The sequence below is a fragment of the Ascaphus truei genome, chromosome 2, assembly GCF_040206685.1.
Source record: "Ascaphus truei isolate aAscTru1 chromosome 2, aAscTru1.hap1, whole genome shotgun sequence".
Taxonomy (NCBI): Eukaryota; Metazoa; Chordata; class Amphibia; order Anura; family Ascaphidae; genus Ascaphus; species Ascaphus truei.
Window position 1 is genome coordinate 374,223,691 of NC_134484.1, and position 23,129 is coordinate 374,246,819.

Here is a 23,129-nt window from a genome sequence, read left to right on the forward strand (position 1 = left end):
TTACTGATTTAAAACTGAGCTCATTTCCATCTGTCAACAAGACATGGCTCTCTCAGTACAGTGCAGAGACAGGTACTTTCACATCTGTGTGTGGTCGGCGCGCATCTGAGTTTAAGAAAACGGAAATGAACGTCTGTGGTTTGACCCTTTCAATACCTGAACGTTCCTGCAGCTTAAACGATGGGGATTTCATACACAATGTTGCATCAAATGAATGAAGAATGAGCAGTATCAGGGCACAGAGGCCCGGATTCACTAAACACTGATAAGAGTAAGTACGCATTGCAGGTGGGGGGAATACGCCTTCTACTACATTAACCTGTTATCACATCAAATAACGCATATCATACAGTGTGAGTTAAATTCAATGGAAAAAAAGTATGGAAATTAGTTAATTACCAAGATGTTAATATATTAATATAACAAATTATTATATATATATTAATACATTACGTTTATTTAACTTTTTAACATGTCGCTTTGGAATTGTCTCCCCTCCAAGCCCTATTTCAGGGTAACGCCAAGACTTTAGTAACGTCATGTTACTTCAAGATAATGTAGCCTTATCCTGAAATAATGTGATCTTAAGGCGACATCAATGGGGTCCAGTACGGCCCGTAATTGTTATTCCATTTTATATTTTTGATTAGGGCGTTAACACAGGGAAAAAAATGTCTGTTCCTGCTTTAGGTAACATCGCTGATTTAATGGTTTAGTGAATCTAGCCCTCATGATATAAGACTGGTAAGCCCCTCGCCTATTTGAGCCTCCTGTTCCACCTTGGGGTTGTGTGACTACCAGTCTGCTGAGGTTCAGGTACTCGTATGAAAATCACTTCATGACATTACAGGAATGCCCCCTGTAGTATGTACAACCTACCTCCATGCCAACACTGCGATCCAGTCCTAGTTTTTTCATTAATCCATTTTCCATTCAAGTGTAGAACTACCGTAAACCAGATTGCACTGGGATACGCGGCAGGAAGCCAGACCACCATCCCATCCCATGCTTCCCCACACGGTATTATTCTGGGTTCAGCAGTGGTGGGAAAATTCCATAGTGTCATGGAAACATAGAGAGAATACGTATGTAGCAATTGAAAGCATACAGGGTTATTATTAATCATGACGTCAATGGGAGTTTCGGTGCGATAGTGCCCCGCCCAGCACTATTGCAGTTCAATGAAGACCCCCATTGAGAGTTTCCACCTAAGAATGCATCTTTCAAACCCTCGCTAAAATATCTTATGTCACAGGTTTATTTGAAATAGGTGCATTTCGGGGAAATGCCACCCCTTAAAGAGAGGGGACGATACAAGCCCTGCACGAATGCCAGCACCCTGAGAAACAAGGTAAATGAGAGACACTGAGCATCACCTACACTAAGGCTGCGTCCATAGAAGGACAAGCCGCGCTGAGCCGTGCGAACGCTCCGCGCTGAGCCCCTGCATCCTCAATGAGGATGTCTTGAGAGGGGGCTCACGCGAGCGTCCGCAGGCGTGCTGAGGCATTGGATTTTTCAGCCGACAGCCAAGCTGTTTTTCAGCGCGCTGTCGGCTGAAAACATCCAATCAGCGCAAAGCAGCGTCAACGTCACGGCACCGTGACGACGGCGCCGTGACGTTGACGTCAGTGCGTCGCGGGCGATTGGCACAGCGACGTCACTGCACCGCCTCCCCCTACTTCCCCCCGCTCCCCCCACCTCCTCCCGCCTCCCGATCGCGCCCGCTGGCTCGCCTGCATGTGCATGAAATCGCACAGGCTTCAGCAGGCGAGCCTCAGCGTCAGCGCTGTTCAGCACTGCTCCCCCCTCTATGGACGCAGCCTTAAGCAACACCTGAATAGACATTAGATACTTTGGTGTGGCCCTCTTCTGTTAGCCGGGGAGGGGGGGGGGGAAGAGGTGTTACACAAGTTATCGATGTAATCAACTTCCGTACAAAGATGTAATTACCCCTGCAGTGAATGTTTTACTTATCTGCATCCTGTTCCAAAAATGAGTATACTTCCCTTTTCACAGGTTCCAATGCATGAAAGTATATCTGCATATCTTACTTACAATTATTTTAGCAATGTCCGCCAGTCAATAGTGGTGTGCCAGTTTACACTACGAGAAGTGCTTAACACTTAAATCCTGTGCGTTACAGTGGTGTATAACATCATTCAATTATCTAGCAGTACATGCTAACGTAGTGCCAGGGGAATCACTCCGTTAAAGCAGTGTGTGCCAATCCAGCACTTGAGAACAACACTTAATAGTCTAGCAATAAAATGCCGATATTACAAAGGTAGAACTCATCTTTCTGTGTAGTCCCATGAGGACAGATCATGGAGGATAATATCAGAGACAGAGAACAAAGGACAAAAATTATTTTGCTACCAAAAAAAATACCACAGCCACACAGTGCGTAGACACCCAGACCACCTTCCTACAGTATGTACCAGACAGAGCGCAATCCTCAGGAGATGTGCCAATGTTTTTCTTGTGGGAAAGGGCCAAAGAAAAGCCATTAGGGCTTGAAATGTTCAGGATATTTGACTTTGACCCTTTCGTTGCCAGATTATAACTAGGGGCTTTCCGGAGGTTGGCACACTGCAGATTAGCTGTAAAGTGTCCGCCTGCACTAGACGCTGGTTTTATGGCATAGTAAATATACCCGGTAGGGGCCTATTCACTAAACTTCGATAAGTTCATTGTAACATCGAACGTATTCGCATGTTCCTACCTCACGGTATGAAATGTGTGTAAAAAGAAAAATAGCATTTTTTTTTTAGCGTTTGGTTAAAAAAAAGTCATACCGCGCTAGTTTGTATTTGCTTAATGAGCGAAATTAACTTAACGTGCGACTTCCCTCCAGAGCCTGAAATAGGGGAAGGGGTGGTATCTCCAGATGTATATATGTCCCCTCAAACCTCCCTCCAAATAAATTAGGGAGAAACACCTGTGTTAAAAATTGAACATACCTGAGGTACCATGGAAGATAATGTATGCTAATGTCTATACAAAGTATATTTAAATGAGTCACACATCTTAAAATATATCCTTAAGACCAATCAGTTCAAGACCCTTGTGAGGAAGGGGGTACCAGTATCAGACCCAATGGGAATAGAACCCGCGATGTCTGCTATTCAGGGGAGCAGCTCTAGCATTGAACTAACCCAGATGCTGGGAAGTTCCACTGTCACATATCTCTCAGGTGTATTATTGCTTTATGTAAAGCATGTGACAATGTATAATTCTGTAACAATCCTGATAGTGTGCCTAACAATCCTTCAGTCAGTGTAACTCAGCAGCTACAATGTATCCTTCTATTACTAAGGTAGCATTATCTATTCTTACAGTTTGCAGCTCAAACTGCTGGGAACATTGCCAACAAATGATCACAAACAGGAAATATTTGGAGTTGCAAATATCCTGCACTGCTGGGGATGTGGCTAAAATCTGCTATAGAAATCAAAGGATGCTTTAAACCTGATTAAAAATGGCATTAAGAGTTGAATTTTAAAAAAATTACTATTATCTAATACTATGGAACTGATTTATGTAAAAAATACACATATAATGTCACGTGTTTTCCTGCTTCAAAGGAAGTTAGGGGGGTTGTTTGGGAGGAGTCGTAAGGCCTCCCGAGGGGGTGGCAGGAGGGAAGGGGGGGTGGCAGGAGTGAAGGGGGGGTGGCAGGAGGGAAGGGGGTGGCAGGAGGGAAGGGGGGGCTAACCCCTTGCTTACCTTAGTGGTTACAAATGTGGTCAAGAAGGTAGCAGGTAGGTAGTGGTATGCTTATATTAACCCCTTTGTTACCCTTTGTGGTCAGCAAGTCATGGAAACCAATGACTAGTGGCTACTAAAGGGTTAATATGTGCTGTAATGTATTTTAATTACTATTTCATCACCTATTTCAGGTTGGTTTAGCGTACAGTATCTGGCCTATGTATATAATGGACAGTATATTGGCCGTTATATACACAGAAAAGATGGGGCTAACGCTGGCCTGCACTTGGTGACAAATTATTTGCTGTCTTTCTGCCATTAATCCCGTTCCGAGAAATATCAGAACATGATGAATAACAGTTTTTACCCCAAAAATGCAGTATTTGGCCTCCTTTTTTTTTTTTTTGTCGGATCCGATATTTTTAACGGATCCGATAAAAAAAGTACTTAACTTTTGCCGGTGCAGCGTTGATTTATTGCACAATAAAAATAAGGCACTTTTTGTCCGATAACACTGCATTTTTAGGTTAGCACCGCTTGATGTATCCGGGCCTAAAAGGTGTCAATGCCACCTCCACCATTTCCCAGGCACTGCACCTTATTTGCCTTGGCTTCAATATTCAGTGTGCTAGAAAGAATGTCCCAAATGTTAGGCTGCCTGCCCAGAGTTCCTGCCCTATTCAGGTGTATAAACGTCAGCTCTGTTACAGGACACAAGTGCAGTCACGTGAAGGAAGAGGCCTGCACATGTCAGCAATCAGCTGCACACACCGCTCTTTCCAGATTGAAGAGCTGCACAACAATCACATAAGGCCGAGTCCATAGACGGACAGGTCGTGCTGAGCCGTGCGGACGCTCAGTGATGAGCCCCTGCATCCTCAATGAGGATGCCTTGAGAGGGGGCTCACGCGAGCGTCCGCAGGCGTGCTGACGAGTTGGAGTTTTCAGCCGAGCGCCAAGCTGTTTCTCAGCGCGCTGTCGGCTGAAAACCTCCAATCACAGCACAGCAGTGTCAACGTCACAGCGCCGTGACGTCGACGTCAGTGCGTCGCGGGCGATTGGCCCAGCGACGTCACTGCCCCTCCTCCAACCACCTCCCCCCGGCTCCGATCGCGCCCGCTGGCTCGCCTGTATGGGCATGAAATCGCGGAGATTTCAGCAGGCGAGCCTCAGCGTCAGCGCGGCTCGGATCTCCTCACCCCTCTATGGCCCGGGCCTAAGCTACATCTCTGCCCAAACTCCTACTTTTAACAGGCGGTTAATAACAAAATTATTTGTTATTTATATGGATTGTCACGTGCATTACTGCTGTGAAGCGCTATGTACATTAATGGCGTTATGTAAATAAAGACATACATACATTGCTGAAATATAGGTTGAAATGATAAAACCAAGTAAGAAAACAGGACAGCACTTGGTACTGTTGCATTTTGTAACTGCATTGCCATGGAGACGTGTGGACTGAAGCCGGGAAAGTGAATAACAGAGGCCTCGCGCTCTGAATGCGGGACCTCTGTAAATGCCGCGCCCCCCCAAAAAAAATCTTGCGCGCACCCCTGCTCTAATGAATTCCATCATGCATGTTTCTGGACCAGTAGAATATTCAAGATGTGGAATGGAAAGAAATTGACCCCACAAGACAGCCAATCGACAACCGCCTCCTCATCATCAGAGTGCGCCTGTGCTTGGCATATGGAGAACTCACAGCGCCTTTCAATGATATCGGCATGACTGATTGCCAGTGTTATGGAAACGCATCACAATGTTACCGGATAGAGTAAAAAATGGCCAAATGTCAAAACATTAAAAGCATTAGTGAGCTCTCACTCAACTGTTATATACTCTGCATAGCATTTCAGTATATACATACGCATGGTCAGTCCACCGTCACCTGTATCTATTTTACAGGCCTTTTAACTTTATCATTGCTGAACTAGGGGGTTAACTATTTTGTTTATGTGAGCTTCTCTCTGCTAATCAGCAGATAGGTTAGATCTTCTCCCTCCCCCCTAGATCTCAGTTTTAGTATTGTGGATTTTTGTCTGTTTTATGTGTTTTGTTACCATTCTCAGTTGTCCATTGATTTCAACACTTTTGACATTAATTTTAACTAGCATAAATAAAGTATTATAATCTTAAATTACTCACCATTACATTATCACACACAACGAGTGCTGTCCATAGGGTGTCTTTGTCTTCTAGTAACAAAACATTAAATACAACAGGCCCAGTTTTGCTTGAACAGTTCTCTCCAGCTATGGTATCACTGCTGATTTCTTATACCTTTTAAGTATAATCCCCCAAATTAGCCTGAAGCAAAAGCAGTATATGTATGCAGTATATGTAGGATTTAATGGTGTGCTTTTTAGAGTTGGAAATTTCTACTATTACATTTATTTGTATGCATGTACAGCTAAACCCCGTTATAACGCGCCTCGTTATACCGCGATTCGGTTATAACGCGGTTTTCCCGTGGCTCCCGTTTTAAAAAAAAAAAAAAAAAAAAAAAAAAAAAAATATTTTTTTAAAAAAATTTTTTTACATTTTTTTTTTTTGCACACTGCACACACTCACTGCACACACACTGCTCATTGCTCACACTGCCACACTGCACACACACTGCACACTGCACACACACTGCTCATTGCTCACACTGACACACTGCACACACTCACTGCACACACACTGCTCATTGCTCACTGCCACACTGCACACACACTGCACACTGCACACACACTGCTCATTGCTCACACTGACACACTGCACACACACTGACCACACTCACGCACACTCACACACACTTACGCACACTCACGCACACTTACAGACACTCACACACACTCACACACACACACACACACACACACACTTACACACACTTAGACACTCACACACACTCACACACACTTACACACACTTAGACACTCACAGACACTCACACACACTCACACACACTCACACACACTCACACACACTCACACACACTCACACACACTTACACACTCACAGACACTCACACACACTCACACACACTTACACACACTTAGACACTCACAGACACTCACAGACACTCACACACACTCACACACACTCACACACACTCACACACACTCACACACACTTACACACTCACAGACACTCACACACACTCACACACACTTACACACACACTCAGACACTTACACACACTCACAGACACTTACCCACACTCACACACCCATATACACACACACACTTTCTCTCCCATATATACATACACACACACTCTCTCACTCTACACAGACGGGCCGCGACCAGCACCACCACCCGCTCCCCCCCCTCCTCCCGCGCAGGCAGCGGGAGCACCGGGGACAGCGGTGGGGAGAAGAAACCCCCCGCTACAACCTCCATGCAGGCAGCATGGTTCTGAGGTAAGCGGCGACCTGAGGGACATCCCCACTCCCATCTCCTGCCCCGCGGCCTGTCCCGCGGTGACAGGGTGAAGCGGGGACAGGAGGGACATCCCCGCTCCCATCTCCTGCCCCGCGGCCTGTCCCGCGGTGACAGGGTGAAGCGGGGACAGGAGGGACATCCCCGCTCCCATCTCCTGCCCCGCGGCCTGTCCCGCGGTGACAGGGTGAAGCGGGGACAGGAGGGACATCCCCGCTCCCATCTCCTGCCCCGCGGCCTGTCCCGCGGTGACAGGGTGAAGCGGGGACAGGAGGGACATCCCCGCTCCCATCTCCTGCCCCGCGGCCTGTCCCGAGGTGACAGGGGGAAGCGGGGACAGGAGGGACATCCCCGCTCCCATCTCCTGCCCCGCGGCCTGTCCCGAGGTGACAGGGGGAAGCGGGGACAGGAGGGACATCCCCGCTCCCATCTCCTGCCCCGCGGCCTGTTCCGAGGTGACAGGGGGAAGCGGGGACAGGAGAGACATCCCCGCTCCCATCTCCTGCCCCGCGGCCTGTCCCGCGGTGACAGGGGGAAGCGGGGAGCGGAGGGACATGCCCGCTCCCATCTCCTGTCCCGCGGGATGAATATGCGCTAAAGCGCGGCGGCCATTTTTTTTTCTCGCGACCCCGTTAGTAACGCGGTGGTCTCGGGGTGGACCCCGAGACCCGCGTTATAACGGGGTTTAGCTGTATCATTTTTTTTTTAATTTATATAACGCAGCGCTTAACAACATTACAATAGGAGGTAGATAAATCACAAACAATGGGAAAAAGTGCAACAGGTAAATGAAAACGTGTGTAAGGAGAAAAGGAGACCCTGTCACCAAAGAGCTTACACTCTAAGGGCCTCATGCAGAGAGCAGCGCTATTTGAAATCTCGCCATTTTCCGGAGAAAATCGCGCTAAAAACAGCTGAAAATCGCGAGCTAGGGAAAACGCGCCATTTTTTTTTTCTATTTCAAAATCTCGCCGCGCGGCTGGCGAGAAACTACATCTCGCCAGTCTGAAAAGTATCCGAATTCAGAAAGGCGCGCTCGCCATCTAGCGGCTGTTTTTGGCGCGATTTTCGTCAATTTTCTCCGCCAAAGCTCGCCGGCTATAGGGAAAAAAAAATGCGCGTTTTTTTTCCCCTTTCAGCTGCGCGCATCTCCTCATTTACAATTCTCCACATGCAGTAATGCTAAAAATAGCGGATTTCGCCCATTTCTGCATATGGAGAATAAAACTCTCCATTAAACCTACTTTTTATTCCCCTCTCCAATTTTAAAAAGCGCTGCTCTCTGCATAGGCCCCTAAATGTCATGTTGGGAGGCTTACAGACAAATTAGGAGTAAAAGGTACATTATTACAAGTGCAGGGGTGGGGGGGGGGAGGGCAGTGCATCTGGAGTTCGTAGCAAAGGCGTAAAACGTTTAATGAGCTGCTATAAAAATGTATATTATAAACAATATACAGTATATATATACTATATTTATATAGAATATTTATATATATATATATAAACATTTCAAAAGGTTGACAAGTTCTGATACTCCTGAATGCGTTCATTTTATTGTGAATTTAACATATGTTGCCCTTGGATTGTGGCTTTATTAAAGTACTTGTACGACTTGCACAGAAAGGCAGTGGAAGGGGCGACAGAAAGAGGCAGTGACTTGCTCGGTGCAGACCAAGCTCACAGTTCTTGTTTATGGAAATTCCCCTGAGGCTTGCAACAAGGCTGTTAAACCACAAACTAAGGGCCTGTCAATGTCCAAAAGCACAAGGACGTCAAACATTACCACATAACAAAGTACCGTTGCTTTAGTTCACTCATTAAACTTTTTATGGGTAGTGTCATGTATTCAGAAACACATGCCATAAAAAATGCTATGACTATTACATAGAAATGTGTCGTTTGTAGTTATAGTAACTGCAGTAGTCATAGAGAAGTGTACATTCGTGGTAGGTTGTGATACCATTTGGGGGATCAGCGTAAGAGTTCTTTATAGAACAAATTAAAGAAGCATTCCCCCTTGGGTCGCCGTTTCTTTTTATATATAGGTGGGGAGCAGGTGGCCCCTGGAGTTGAACCGCGTTAATTTCTACTCCAGCGACTCACTGGTTCCCTAGGCCGGTGGTTTTAAATCTTTTTTGGTTATGGAACCCTAGAATTAGGCCTCGTTCAGGTTGCTGGCTTCGGGGGCAGGGCGTGCTGACGTGCGTGCTGCCGTGAGCAACAAAGTATTCAATTTGAATACTTGTTGTCAGGGTAGCTACTGCCCTGCCTCCGAAGCCAGGAGTTGCTGCTGACGACAGCTTCAGTAAACGAAAATTTTGTTTCTTGGAGCTGAAGCAGCGTCACAGGGACCAAGGCAGCCAATGAAATCATTCTTCAGAATGATTTCATGACTGCAGCTTGGATACTTTACCCTGCCGTCTGTAGCCCCGCCCCCTCCCCAACGCTGAAAAGTCTGCTGGGGGATAATCACATGTCGCCCAGCAAACTCCCAGCACTGCCTGCCTCCCGCCCCCCTCCGAGTCCTCAGCTGGCAACCTAAACGAGCCCTTAGATTGTTACATTCTGGGGAACCCCAATCCTCCCACTTCTCTCTTTTCTCCCCCCGTCTCTCTTTTCTCTCCCCTCTTCTATCTTTTCTCTCCCCACCCGTCTGTCTCTTCCCCACCTCTCTTTTCTCTCCCTCCCATCTCTTTTCTCCCGCTGTCACATTCCCCCCCTACGCTCTCTCACCCCCTTATACTCTCTTCTCTTACACTCTCCCCCTTTCTTTTGTCCCCTTACACTCTCCCCTTCTCTCCTTACAATCTCCCCCTTCTCTCTTCTACCCTTACACTCTTCCCCCTCTCTTACACACACACACAGCAATTTTAAATATGTCTGGCTGATTTTTTTTTACACCCACCAAACACTTCAATTTACACTATTAAATAAATCTTAGTTATTAATGCAATGGACTAGTGTAGAGGTCCATTGGTCTGTGAGAGCTTCCCCCTCTGTCACTGCTCACTGTGTGCTTGCCGCTGGCGTGCTATTGATAGCAGCGCTGCTCTATGGTGGGAAGCTGCCAGCACGCGCAGGAACAATCCCTGCAGTGAGAACAGCAGAGATAGTGTGCGCACACACACACCTCTCTTACCTTGGGGCCTGCGGTGTTGCGCTCCCTCCTCCTGTCGTCCGGAAGTTGAACGCGACTTCCGGCGCCGACAGCAGCAGGTAGAGGAAGGATCAGAGCCACCGGGCGGCAGCTGCTGCTGAACTTCTCACTGCTGCGTGGAGTACCACTGCACCGCCGGGCAGACCGGCTGGGTGAGTTTTCCCCGCTCTTCCCCCCTGGCGGCCGCGGGACCCCTAAGGAACCCCGGTTGAAAATCACTGCCCTTGACACCTACCATAGAAGGTGTCTTCCTGATATTTAAATTCACTGCGTTACGCGCGGCAAAAGCTGCGACGGATTACGTTGCGGCTTCCATAAACTTGCCACCTTCAGAGGCTGCTACTGTGGCACCTTCCCCAGTACGTATCTCGGGAACATTGGGAACTTGGACGCGATATTAACACAGTTCAGCTCCGGAGACCCCCTGCTTCCTATGTTAAAAAAAAAAAGAGGGAGCAAAAAAAACCAGCCAAACAGAACTGCTCCTTTTAAATTATACTTTTGAAACATGACATAGCTCTTCAAGTGTATTGAGTTTGCTACATCTATTTTAGGTGTGTCACGTGGGAGGGGATTTTCATTTGGACCAGGGCTGAAATTGGAAACGTCTGGTCCCAGGGTAGCAGGTCAAATATTAAATGCTACATTTTCTGCACGAACATTGTCCAAAATGCTGCGTTTGCAAAAGCACCGACTCATTATTTTGACGCTATTTTACGGCAAAAAACAGCTGAACCGATTTGGCCTAAACTTCCCACCGTTCTATATTAGTTTCTTCTCGGGTGCTCTTTGCTAAATCGAAGGGTAAGTATTCTGCCACAGTCCGGTTCCACACATTTGGTTTGGGTGGGAACGGCAAGTTGACAAGTGCATTAATCACACCTGCATGGGAGGAAACTTGGCATGCAGTGTACAGGATGTCGGCGTAAACATAGCAGGACATTAACATTGTCCTCCAACCATTAAACTCCAATTGATGGGATTTTTTGGGGGTTAACATTTTTGGGCGAGTATTTTAGTCCTACAAAAAAATTAAGGAAAAAACAGAAGCACATAAATGATGACAAAATTCAAAGAAGAACAGTCCAATGTGAAGTCAAAAGGTAGCTTCAGCCGCCAAGGCCCTTATTCTATAAACCGCCGAACAGCCCCACTTACGTCAACTTTTCCGTGCGGCAGCACCAGATCTGTGCTATGTCACGCAACCGGAGTGAACAAGTGGCAGTGATAAGTGCAAAAAGTTAGCGCCTATAAATATGCATTTTTTCAAATGCCTCCTGAAATATAAGTCTATTTTTTTGCATTTCTAGAGTCTGAGAATGCTGCAGCCGGGACTGAATAAGATGTTGGGTGGGAATGTCAATCATGTTTCCCCCACTCTCGTAATAAGGGGGGCAAATATGCTGAGGAGGAAGAGGGACAAATGCCACACTTTAAACTCACTCTAATATTTAGGGCAGGAGTGGCCAACTCCAGTCTGCAAGGGTCACCAACAAGTCAGGCTTTCAGGATATCCCTGCTTCAGCACAGGTGGTTTCAGTCGAAGGGATATCCTGAAAACCTGACCTGTTGGTGATCCTCGAGGACTGGAATTGGCCATCCCTGATTTAGGGTGTGTTTTACAAAGACTGTAAGGGTACACTGCTAAAAATTATTTTAAAAATCCTTCCGCGTCTCTAATTCTTAAAAACAAAAAAAAACAAAATAAGACTGCAATCACCTGGATTTAAACTACTGACCACACACACCACTATCGTTATAATAATTGGATTCTAAAAGCAAAACCAACATCATACTGTCTGTCTCAGTTAGTGTAGACCAGGGGAGCGCTGCGCTCCAGAGCTCACACCCCTCCCACCCCCCCCCCACCTCCTAGCTCGCAGCTGCGTATGACGCTTCGGGGTCATGTGAAGTCAGGTCACGTGACCCGCGGCATCATTTGACGCTTGTGACATCACGTCCCATGACTCCCATGGAGACACATCGCAGCATCTGAATCACGGTAAGTTTTATTGTTGCTGAGGCCTCACGCGATCCCCCGGCATTTAATTTAAATGCCTTGGGGAAGAACCGCCCGCGCCCCCCCCCCCAGAAAAATCTCCCGCCCCCCCCAGGTTGCACACCCCTGGTGTAGAGAAAGGTTTACAATGTTAGGCAGTTTACTGTTCCTGCAAACTCCAAGTACTGTACTGGTTTTTTTTTTTGCACGTCCTTCACATGTGCACAGTTTATTCAAAAATATCTGAGTCCGCAATCAATCCAATCCTAACGCTACTTACCAACAAAGGCTGTCGTGGCAAGAAAGAGATATCACGCAGCTTTAGATGTTAGTTCTTTCATAGTTTCAAATATTTTTTTCATCGGAATAGCATATTTCGGCCAGAATGTACAATAGTGAGAAGCATGCATATATATTTGATTAAACGCTGCATGTGTGAGAGAGGCTGGTTAGACAACACACGTGCAGCAGTTACAACACTGCAGGGATCAAAATGATTTACAGTACACAGCCCCATAAAATAATTACTACAGAATCAACTAGTGAAGGGTTTCTCGATGAACTATGCATTCCGGATAAGAATAGAGTAAAGGCCGTTTGTAAATAAATAAAAGAAAACCATTGCTTTCATTCTTTATCTTGAGCTGGATGGGGCCTCCTGTATATAACACTGAACTTGTTCAGCAGACTTTGTGTGCTCCTGGACTTGTGACCATGTGAGCAGCTGATAACAAGTAACAACTGATAACAAGTGTTGACTGCAGAGGAGGAGGTTAGGGCAGTGAGAGTGGAACGACAGCACAGTACATCCAGCGAGCCCGGTAACACAGTACAGAGGCGGGTAATGCAATCCTTACGAGCTTAAGCCTTCCTTAAATCACAAACCAGACCAAACAAAATTATGAAAGGTCAATAGTGACATAACACCTCCAACGTACAAAGGTTGAGGAGAGGCAGGAAACTTCATCCATCACCCGATGGTCATGTCATAACATGAGAAGACCATATGCGCCTGTTGCTTAACCACTCTAGGACAAAGGGGTGAAGCAGGTATGGGGGACCTGTCAATACAATTTGGCCACAAGATGAGCCTTTTTATGTACTTAATATTTGGCTGGCCTATCTCACAGCCCAGCCCAGTCAGGGGGGGGGGGGAATGTGCTATTTGAATTTCTCTTGTCTGATGCTGATGTCTTAGGTCTCACTTATAGTGCGCGCGACGGCGACGCGACGGGTGATATTACCCGTCGCCCCACGCAAAAGTTATAATTTAACTTTCGGCGACGTCGCTGGCGACCTGGCCATTGATTGGTTCAGAGGCTGTCACATGTGGCGACAGCTTCTGAAAAATCGAATTTTATCGGCTTCCAAATTTTTTGTTGCCGCCGTCGCTGCCGGCAATGCTTTTGTTTTCAGGCGACGTCGCGTCACCGGCACTATAAGCGCAGCCTTAGGCAGGCTGATTAACAGCTCGACAGGCCCGGATGATGCAGATGGCGCAATGAGAAACAAACAAACCAAAAACAACAGTAAAAAGGGCGAGATTTTTTTTGTCTATGCAGACAAGGAAGCAGGGGGTCTCACACGCTGAACCGCATTATTTTCCGCTCCGGGGACCCCCTGCTTCCCAAGATATTTGATTCCAAAGGTTCCCCCGGGAACCGTCCCCTCAAGGGGGTGGGGGGAAATGAAGGTTTAGATCTCCCGCGTCACGTAGGCCAATAGGAAAACGCAGAGTCATCTGTCGCAGCTTCCTATAGGCCTGCATGACACAGGCGATTTAAACCTGCATGAAGAACTGGCAGCACCTACGGAGTTAAATATCTCAGGAAGCAGGGGGTCCCCGGAACTGAAATGAACGTGGTTCAGCTCAGGAGACGCCCTGCTTGGTATACATGGGGAAAAAAGGGAGCAGAGGGAACTTTCCCATTAAACGCAAACTCACATACATCACGTTACAATACCGCCCAGAACAACTGCTCCCCCAATCACTCCCACAATCACTCCACAAATCACTCCACAAATCACTCACTCAGGGAGCCAAATTTGACGCAAAGCTCCCGATGCATTCGTGCAACATTAAATGAATACTCTTCCGTATAAGAGGCAGACGGTGTTTTCTAAACAAAATAAGTTATACTCACTGCTCTCTAATATCCTTAGAGAGTAGTGAACCATGCAGATCAGCTTGTGAAAAATGTGCTCTGAGGATGCTTCCGACACCTAATTACAAAACATCTAGTAATGATAAAGAGCACTTATTAGCACATTCACGTCTCGGACAGGTCCTCAAAGCTGCCTTACACTATAGTCACACAGCATACAGTGTTTCCACTGCAGCTAGGGATTCTGGGTAACGACATGACCATCAGCACTCATAGTGCATCACAAACTGAAAAATGCTATTTGTACATATGTTTATATATCACATACATAGTTTTTCGATTTCAATATCTATACATATAGATGTGTTTGCGGTAACCTGATTTTAAATATAGTACTGTACTGTATACAGATCAATATCTGGCAGCTGCATTCTGTCTTTCAAAAGGTATGGATGCCTTATTCCCAACGACAGCAGTGTGGAGTGTATATTATGTGCTACTTACAGCTAGGGTTGCCAGGTGTCCGGTTTTACGGGTTTGAACCGGACAGCCCAGTATTTTGCCCCTGCGTCCGGTATAAAATAAAAGCAAATCTGCAGTGCTAAATCGGATTCTCCAAGACTATTTTACTTTGAAGGAAAAAAATGCTTTTTGCCGTGACCATAAACAAAGGAAGAAAAAAAGTTGCTGATTTCGTAAATAGCTTATTACTTAGTCCTGACAGCTGGAAATTTTGAGTTGATGCAATATTAATTCCTCAATGACGTATAGCCCCACGCTAGATACTAGGGAAATTAACATGCATTTTGTTCTGTTGCGACTGTAGTTTGGCTGTCGGGCCTGGATTTGAAAAGCGATAATCTTTCATTGAACAACATAATGTTTCACATGTCCGCATGGCTTTGTTTTCTTGCAAACTCCCAATATATGTACCTAAATGGGCTTGCGTTTTGAAATACAACCCAGTTAGACCCAGGTATCTACACTTCTACTTGTGTATAGGTGAGTAAGTGCATTGCTGTCATCCAAACCATATACATAACCAGCATAATTAAAGGAAACGGAAGCTATTTGGTTTGTCTGCTTTTCACATTCTCTTCACTAAACCTGGTGCTGATGTTGGCAACACTTACCACTGACTAGTGGTGAAAATGGCATCATACATCAGTCTTAGGCCTCGTCCAGGGTGGTGCTGAGCCACGCGTGCTCACGCTGGACCCGTTGCGACAATGCACGTGGCCTGCGTGAGCGGGCGGGCGTGTCTGCTCGGTGCTCAGCCGATTGCCGAGCAAGCAAAATTTATTTTGCTGCTCGCCAGCGCGTCCCGTGAGCGGTTTGCCCAATGAGGGCGAACCAGCTCCGTGACGTTGTGGCCGCGCCCCCAGAAGCGCGCGCACCTAGCCAGCCAGGAATCGCCCCGGCCGAGCAGGGCGCAGCGCTGGAGCGCCGGCGCGCCTCTACCCACCCTGCACGAGGCCTTACTGTTCATGAGTTTAAGAAATTATCTGCACATATTTATTTTTTTTAATCTCCTATTAAAATAGAAATAGCTGTCAGTCCAGTTGCAGAGTACATGAGTGCTTCAGTGTTATTTTTTATTTGGACTAACAATTGATAGTGATATATCTCATTCTATGAAGGTTTATACTGTATAATAAATATGCTCTAAAACAGAAAAAAATATATGTGCCGCCAGACCTCTGGCGTCTGTGCTCACTCCAGGAGTGATCACACAGCCGCCTCCGCCCGCTGCTTATTTAAACGGAAGTGGAGGGGGTTCTGCTTGTGTTTCGATTGGGTGCACCGGTCCAAGGCTGAGCTTAGAGTGCAGGCTACATTGGCGATGACACGACCAGTGACGTCACCCGTCGCCGTCGCCAAAGTTATAATTGTGTTTTTGCAATATTGCTGGCTGCAAGGGGCGGTGACGTCAGGCAGAGGCTATGCGATTGGCTTATTGCAGTCACGCGGCGCGGCCGTCGTGGTAAATATCAAAATCCATTCATTTCAGCGATTTTGGTGGCTGTCTCGCGCCGTCGTGTTCGTGCCCACTGTAGACGCACGCGCCGGATTATATTTGCTTGTTTTGATGCGGGGTGCCGTTGCTGTAGCCGAGACTATAAGCGCAGCCTAAGGGCTCGTCCAGGGTGGCGCTGACCCGGGCGCGCACGCTCACGCTAGGCACGTTGCAACAATGCACGTGGCCTGCGTGAGCGGGAGGGCGCGCCTGCTCGGCGCTCAGCCGCTTGCCGAGCGAGCAAATTTGAATTTGCCACTCGCAAGCGCGTCATGTGAGCAGTTCGCCCAATGAGGGGAAACCAGCTCCGTGATGTAGAGGCCGCGCAACAACACGCGCGCGCACCTAGCCGGCCAGGAAAAGCACCGCAGGGCGCAGCGCTGGAGTGCCAGCGCGCCTGTTTCCACCCAGGACGAGGCCTAGTGCATGATCATGTCCCAGGAAACTAGCATTTATGCCATGACATAACTGGTACATCAATAGGGCCTGTACCAGGCTCGTCATAAGGGCACTCTAAAGTTTAAAATGAAGTCCTTTTTTTCTTATAATGTGGATCTGTAAGTTTGTAAACAGAAATGTAGTGGTACAGACGTATAACAAGAGTTATTGGCCCCCGCTGGCTATTATTCTGCATCATCAGTAGGTAAAATAAAGCTGGCTACATCTGTACTGTATCCACCAGTTAGTGCCATCACAATTTGAGTGCTTTGATGTCACGTGAATAGGAGCACTATGGCAAAGCCTGATTAAGCAAGTCTAGCCCTTAGAGAAGTGAAATTAAGGATCACATCTGTGATCTGTAAAGGATTCCTACCATTGTGTTTAGTTATTCCTGTGTTAGTCATTAAAGCAGCAAGGCCTACCTACTTATATGCATAATTTTTTTTTTAGGCATGTTACTCAATGGGACTGGCCCTTTAAAGCATAAATTCTCAATAATTCACGGTTTTTGATAATGGGTTAAGTGGGTGCTCCCATATCAGTGCCCAAACTAAAGAAATCAACACTGCACAATGTTTGGCAAATGATGTCACTGTAAGTTGACATACTCATCTGTCATTACGTAATATTTATATCTTTCTAACCAAAGGCAAGAACCATGCAGATCAGCTTGTGAAAAATGTGCTGTGAGGATGCTTCTGACACCTAATTACAAAAAGTCTTAAGTAATGATAAAGAACACTTATTAGCACATTCACGTGTCTCAGACAAGTCCCAAACTGCCCTATTCATAATGGTGTTATGCCATTATGTAAACCTGTAAATGGTGTTAACCTTTTCATTTAATACTGACCAGCCTTAAATCTCACCCCACAAATCAAGCATCCCAATAGTCTGCACTCATGGCTAATGTCCCACACTCAGTCACTCCTACCACCCATTGTGACCAAGCACTGCCATCTACAGCACTTACTCCCTCATCTGCTGTCTCTGTAAGTTTCCCATTAAACCTCTTAGATTGTAAGCTCTTCGGGGCAGGGATTCCTTTCCTATGGTCTGATTTTGCTGCACTTATTGTATAATTATAATTCCCTGGACTGTATTCTTTGTGAAGCGCTGAGTACACTTTTGGTGCTATATAAATAAAGACATACAATACAACCACACAGCATACAGTGCTTCCACTGCAGCCAGGGATTCTGGGTAATGACATGCAAATGAGCACTCATAGTGCATCACAAACTGAAAAATGCTATTTGTATTTACGGTATATATCATATACATACTTTAGATTTGAATATCTATACAAATGTGTTTGCAGGTATACACTCACATATCAGAAGTGACAACAAACCTGATGTACATACAGTATACAGTAGTACAGTATGTCATTGAAACATATGTATATAGTGTAGTGTAAGGCTGTCATCAACCCCCTCTCCATCAAGGGCCATAGTCTGTATTGTCCAGAGCAGCAGTGCTGGCTATGTAGAATTAACCCTTAAATGTTCCAAGCAACAAACAAGTGACAAGCACTGGCTCAACCATGAGTATTCTGAGCCCTATTTTTTAAGCGTTGCTGGGCCGTATGATACCTTACGGTATGATACCTTATGGTTTAGTACCGCTTCTTAATTATGGCCCCTGTGCTGGCAGTCTGAGAAAATCAACTGAGACTCCCAAGCAAACTTATGCTGAAAACATCTTACTGCATAAATGTAATACAGTACTCAATGGTGCACCATAATACCAACAACTTAATTCTAATTTAATTTCCCGATTCCCATTGCTCTCATGGTGAACCATTTACATCTTCATGCCACGATCTTGCTAATGTGACAGGAAACTGGAGAAGACTCACGGTTACATTTCATCTCATAAGTGATTCAAAACGTTGACACACGTGCGCACGCATTATGTAGGGATAACGGTTTTCTGCGTTTATTTTCTTTGTTTTTCCGGTATTTTATATTTTATTTAAAAATCTGTGGTACCAAATAATGACACATTCAAATTTGGTGTTTATCCTTGCACTTTTTTTTGCTGTTTTCATACTGTCGTAATGTTTCATTTGTCTCTAAGGGCTCGTCCAAGCTGAGAGCGAGCGCACTCAACGAGATCAAACACATTGCGACAGTGTTTGACCAGCGTGCGCTTGCCCGTGAGCGCTCCGTGCTGAGCTGCTTGGCGAGACATTTTTTTAACTTGTCGCATTTGCCCTGGTCACGTGCGCGGTTCAGCCGAGGACGAACCGCTCACGTGACATCACAGGCACGCCCTCCCCCCCCCCCTGCACTCGCAACTAGGCTGGACACAAATCGCCTCTGCTCTCATGGCAGGGCGCACGAGCGAGAGCGCGCTCACTCCCAGCCTGGCCGCGGCCTTACATGTAACTGAGCTGCTGCAAAGGGAAATTATTCTTTTAACGTGTTTTTGTTTTTCTTTTAAACTGTAAGTGCACGATGATCGGCTGGAGGGGTTTTTTCCGTTAGAACATAAAACCACGATCCCTAATTATATCTCAAGCTTTACAATACATTTTAACTCTGAGGGATTAAAGCGCCTCTCAGGGATAACTGAAGTACAGGTAGTCCTCGCTATCCAACGTTTCACTTTACAACGAATAGCATATCCAAAGCTTTACAATGCAACCATATGGGCTGTTTTTTGATGCCTGAATGCGTTATCCGACGCTCACCACCACTGATTAACATGGGACTCACGTTACAATGGTTTCACTATCCAACACTACTTCCAGAACGGATTCCCTTGGATAACCGAGGACCGCCTGTATACATAAATGTGTTAAATATTCTCAAACACAGATGTTCTTGTTGTTCGTGCACATTGTCACTGATACAAAGCTGGATTCAGAAGACTTATCTATCTATCTATCTATCTATTTATCTATCGCAGCACACCCCAGGACAGACAGAAAGTATATATGCAGACAGCCAATTGTATCATCCTCTGCCACACCAATAAATAAAGCTCTGGCGTTGTGACGTCACAGAGTTCCCCCTGTGACGTCACATTACTCACCTCCGAAGAGGTGCGGGGAGAGATGCGAGGGCAGCGATCCGATCATTAGCCGGGATCCTCCTCCGGGTGCCGGCCGCTCCCTGCCGCCCTCCTCGGGCGTGCTGCTGCCGGAGTCCCGAGCTCCCCCTCCGGTGATGCCGAGTTGGGCCTGGCTCCGGATCCCACCCACAGACCGGCTCCGGGAGCCCAGCGCGGGCTGCGGGATATCCGAGGGTCCCACTCCTCCCGACCCCGCCGCCGCGGGGTGTCCGCCCGGTACATACGAGTACCTGACATGGGGGGAGGCGGCTCCCCCAACAGGGCTCCTGACCGGTCCCCGGCCCGTGCTGGAAGGGATGTCCGAGCTGGAGTACGCCCGGGTCCGGCTGTCCGGGCTGCTGCTCTGACGCCCGCCCATCCCCAGCACACACCCGGTCGGGTCACCACACATCCACCGGAGGGGGAGAGGGGGATATATAGTGCGAGGCTGCAGCCCTCCTTCGATGTGTGTACAGTATATGATATGTACGTGATATATATCCACAGCCCAGGATTTAGTGCGGGCTCTCCAATAAATACAGGTGGCTCCTGGCGTTTAGTGCAGAGCTCCAGTCCTGTTACAATGCCGTGTTTCTGAGCTATATGTTGGGTACACACCCCCAGTCAGCGCTGGATATACGGTGCTGGGTTATAGCCCTCCTTTATGGTGTGTACATATATACATGCTGTATAGCCACAATCACAGCATATAGTGCTTCTCCAGTGTATATATCCACGTTTGCAGAGACCATGAATATATGTATATAGTGCAGTGCTACATTCCACTTCCTCACAGTTCCTGTACACGCGACATGTACCCATATATATAGTGCTCTTCCACTATATGTACTATATGTATCTACCAGGTTCAGGTGTGTGCAGAGCCGAGTATATGTCAATTCTCCAGTTCAATAGAAGCACTGTATATTTTCTAGAGTTTCAACCTTGGTCCCAGTCTCCTATGCACAGCTGTTGTATATACAGTGCCCCCTTTGTTACCTATCACAGCACATTGTTCCAGTCACCGTGAGTAACTGCCCAGAGCCCGGCGTGCACCTTCCAGTTTCACATCCCTCTTCTTCACTGCCACAAAGGCACTGCACACTGTAAATCCATAGTAGGGAAAGACACTTCTGCACAGCTCCCACGTATATGAACAGTGTCTACTATACATGTACATGCAGAGGTTGCTTCATACAGCTGGGTGCCTGGGTCAACTTCCTTCTTCCTCTTCTTTACTCGATGCAATGCAGGCAGTATATATTGTGTATATATATATATATATCCAAATGCAGCCTGCACGGTATCTGTGTTCTATGTCATAACATGTACCGTATGTATATATAGCGAGTATATGCAATGTATGTATAAGTGCTATGTGTATATATGCATGGTTTATGTATAGAGAGGAGGGTCTCGGAGGTGACTGTCACTGTTCCCCTGCCCCCGGGTGCATGTACTCTCTATGCCCTGGGGTCGCTGCCACCTTCACGCCAGGCTGTTCCTCCTCCTCCTCCTGTCAGACAGGCTGTGTGTGTAGGAAGTGCAGCTCTCCTTCCTCCTACCGGGTAGGACTGTCTTTCTGTTGTTATTCGCACCTCATTACTATGCCTGCTCCTTGCTCTGCCTCTCTCCTCCCACATATGTCACTACATTACCCCTCCTTCCGTCCTGTTTTTCTCTTCCCTCTCTTCAGACTCCTCCTCTGTCTCTGTCCCTCCCTCTCTTTACGCTTCACCTTTCTTTCTGATGACCCTACTCTATTTTCCCTCTCCTTCATTCACTCTGCGTGCTTTTCTCCGTTGATTTTATTTTCTATCCCTTCCCTCACTTGTTTAATCTACATGGTCCTTTCTGCAACTCCCCCTCTCATCCCCTTCATGTCTTTCTTTATGCTTTCTTATTCCCCTGTTTCAGTGCCCTTGCTCCATGCTCATTAATTCCTCTGTCTGCTTTTATACACTGACCTCACCCCCTATCTATCTTCTTTTACTGTCTTTAACCTTCCTCTTGATATTTCTCTCCCTTTCTATAGCCTTATCTCCTTCTGTTTTAATCCCTACGTCCCTTTCCCCTCCGGTCTCTACTCTTGTATGTTTACCTTGTCTCTCCAATCATCTCTCTTCCCTCAGCGAGTCATCCTTTATCCTCATCAATCCTCTCCCCAGGTCTGTGTCCCTCTCCTTTTCATTCATTCCCACATCCCTCACACCTCATTATCCAGTCCTCTCATCCCTTTGTTTTCTTCTCTGCCTTTTTCTTTTTATTGTGCATCCCTCTCTGCCCATGATCGCTCTCCTCTGTCACTTTATCCCCACCTCTTTCTCCTCCCTTGTTAATACACCTCTCTCTCCCTCTTTCTCCTGTGGCTGTCTCTTTCTCCTTCCACTTTCTGACTTAATGATTCTTTCTTCTCTGCTGTACCTTTCCTTCATCTCCTTAACACTTCGTTTTTTTTCTCTCTCTCCCATCAACATGTTCCTTTTTACTTCCCTCTGATACAGCACATCACATTCACACATACTGTACTCCTCCAGTGAATATCTTGAATAAATTGTATAAAGAACAAAAAGAACAGGTATAAAATGATGATGCCTCTTCAGTGGCCACTCAGGCAACAGCCTATGACAAGAGATCCAGATTAAAACTAATGAGGCTTGACCCCCCCATGGACCTGCAGAATCATTCCATCCTATTGTGGCAGAATTCTGAGACACAAAAACAATCCCTTAGGACACTGATTGTTGTCTGATAGTGTAGGAGAGAAAAGCAGACTGAACCTGCAGCATTCAGATGAACACAAAGCCTGGTAACGTGCCTACAAAATGCAATTTGCTGTGTTTTTGACATGATTCTTTATTGGCTTGTGGTTTGAACATCTGCAGCTTTTCACAATACAAAAGATATTACAGTTTATAATTAGAGCACCACACAATAATTTGGAGAGAAAAGGATCAATAACCTCAAACTACTTTCAGTCTAAGTGGTATGATGGGAGACTTGCAGATATAGTAGGTTTTAGTGCTTGAAGAAACTCATAGAAGGAGAGTAGTCTCATTTGATGAGCGCGTGATGGAGGCATTTTTATGCTGTTAATTGTTTCATTGAAAAATTAGGTTTTCAATCGCGCAGGAAGACTGACAAAGGCATCTCAGTGAATAGATGTGAGCAATGCATCTTCTAAGATGCAGTGTTCAGAGTTTGCTTAAT

The 23,129-nt window shown here is 46.4% G+C and overlaps 1 protein-coding gene across 1 annotated transcript in view; it reads right to left on the reverse strand.

Moving 5' to 3' along the window:
• Positions 1-22,220, reverse strand: part of ZNRF2 (zinc and ring finger 2) — a 151,135-nt gene extending 128,915 nt beyond the window's left edge. Inside the window, exon 1 of the mRNA XM_075587070.1 lies at positions 19,902-22,220. Coding sequence (XP_075443185.1) covers positions 19,902-20,331 — 430 coding nt within the window. The 5' untranslated portion in view covers positions 20,332-22,220. The remainder of the gene's footprint in view (positions 1-19,901) is intronic.
• Between the last annotated feature and the right edge of the window lie 909 nt (positions 22,221-23,129).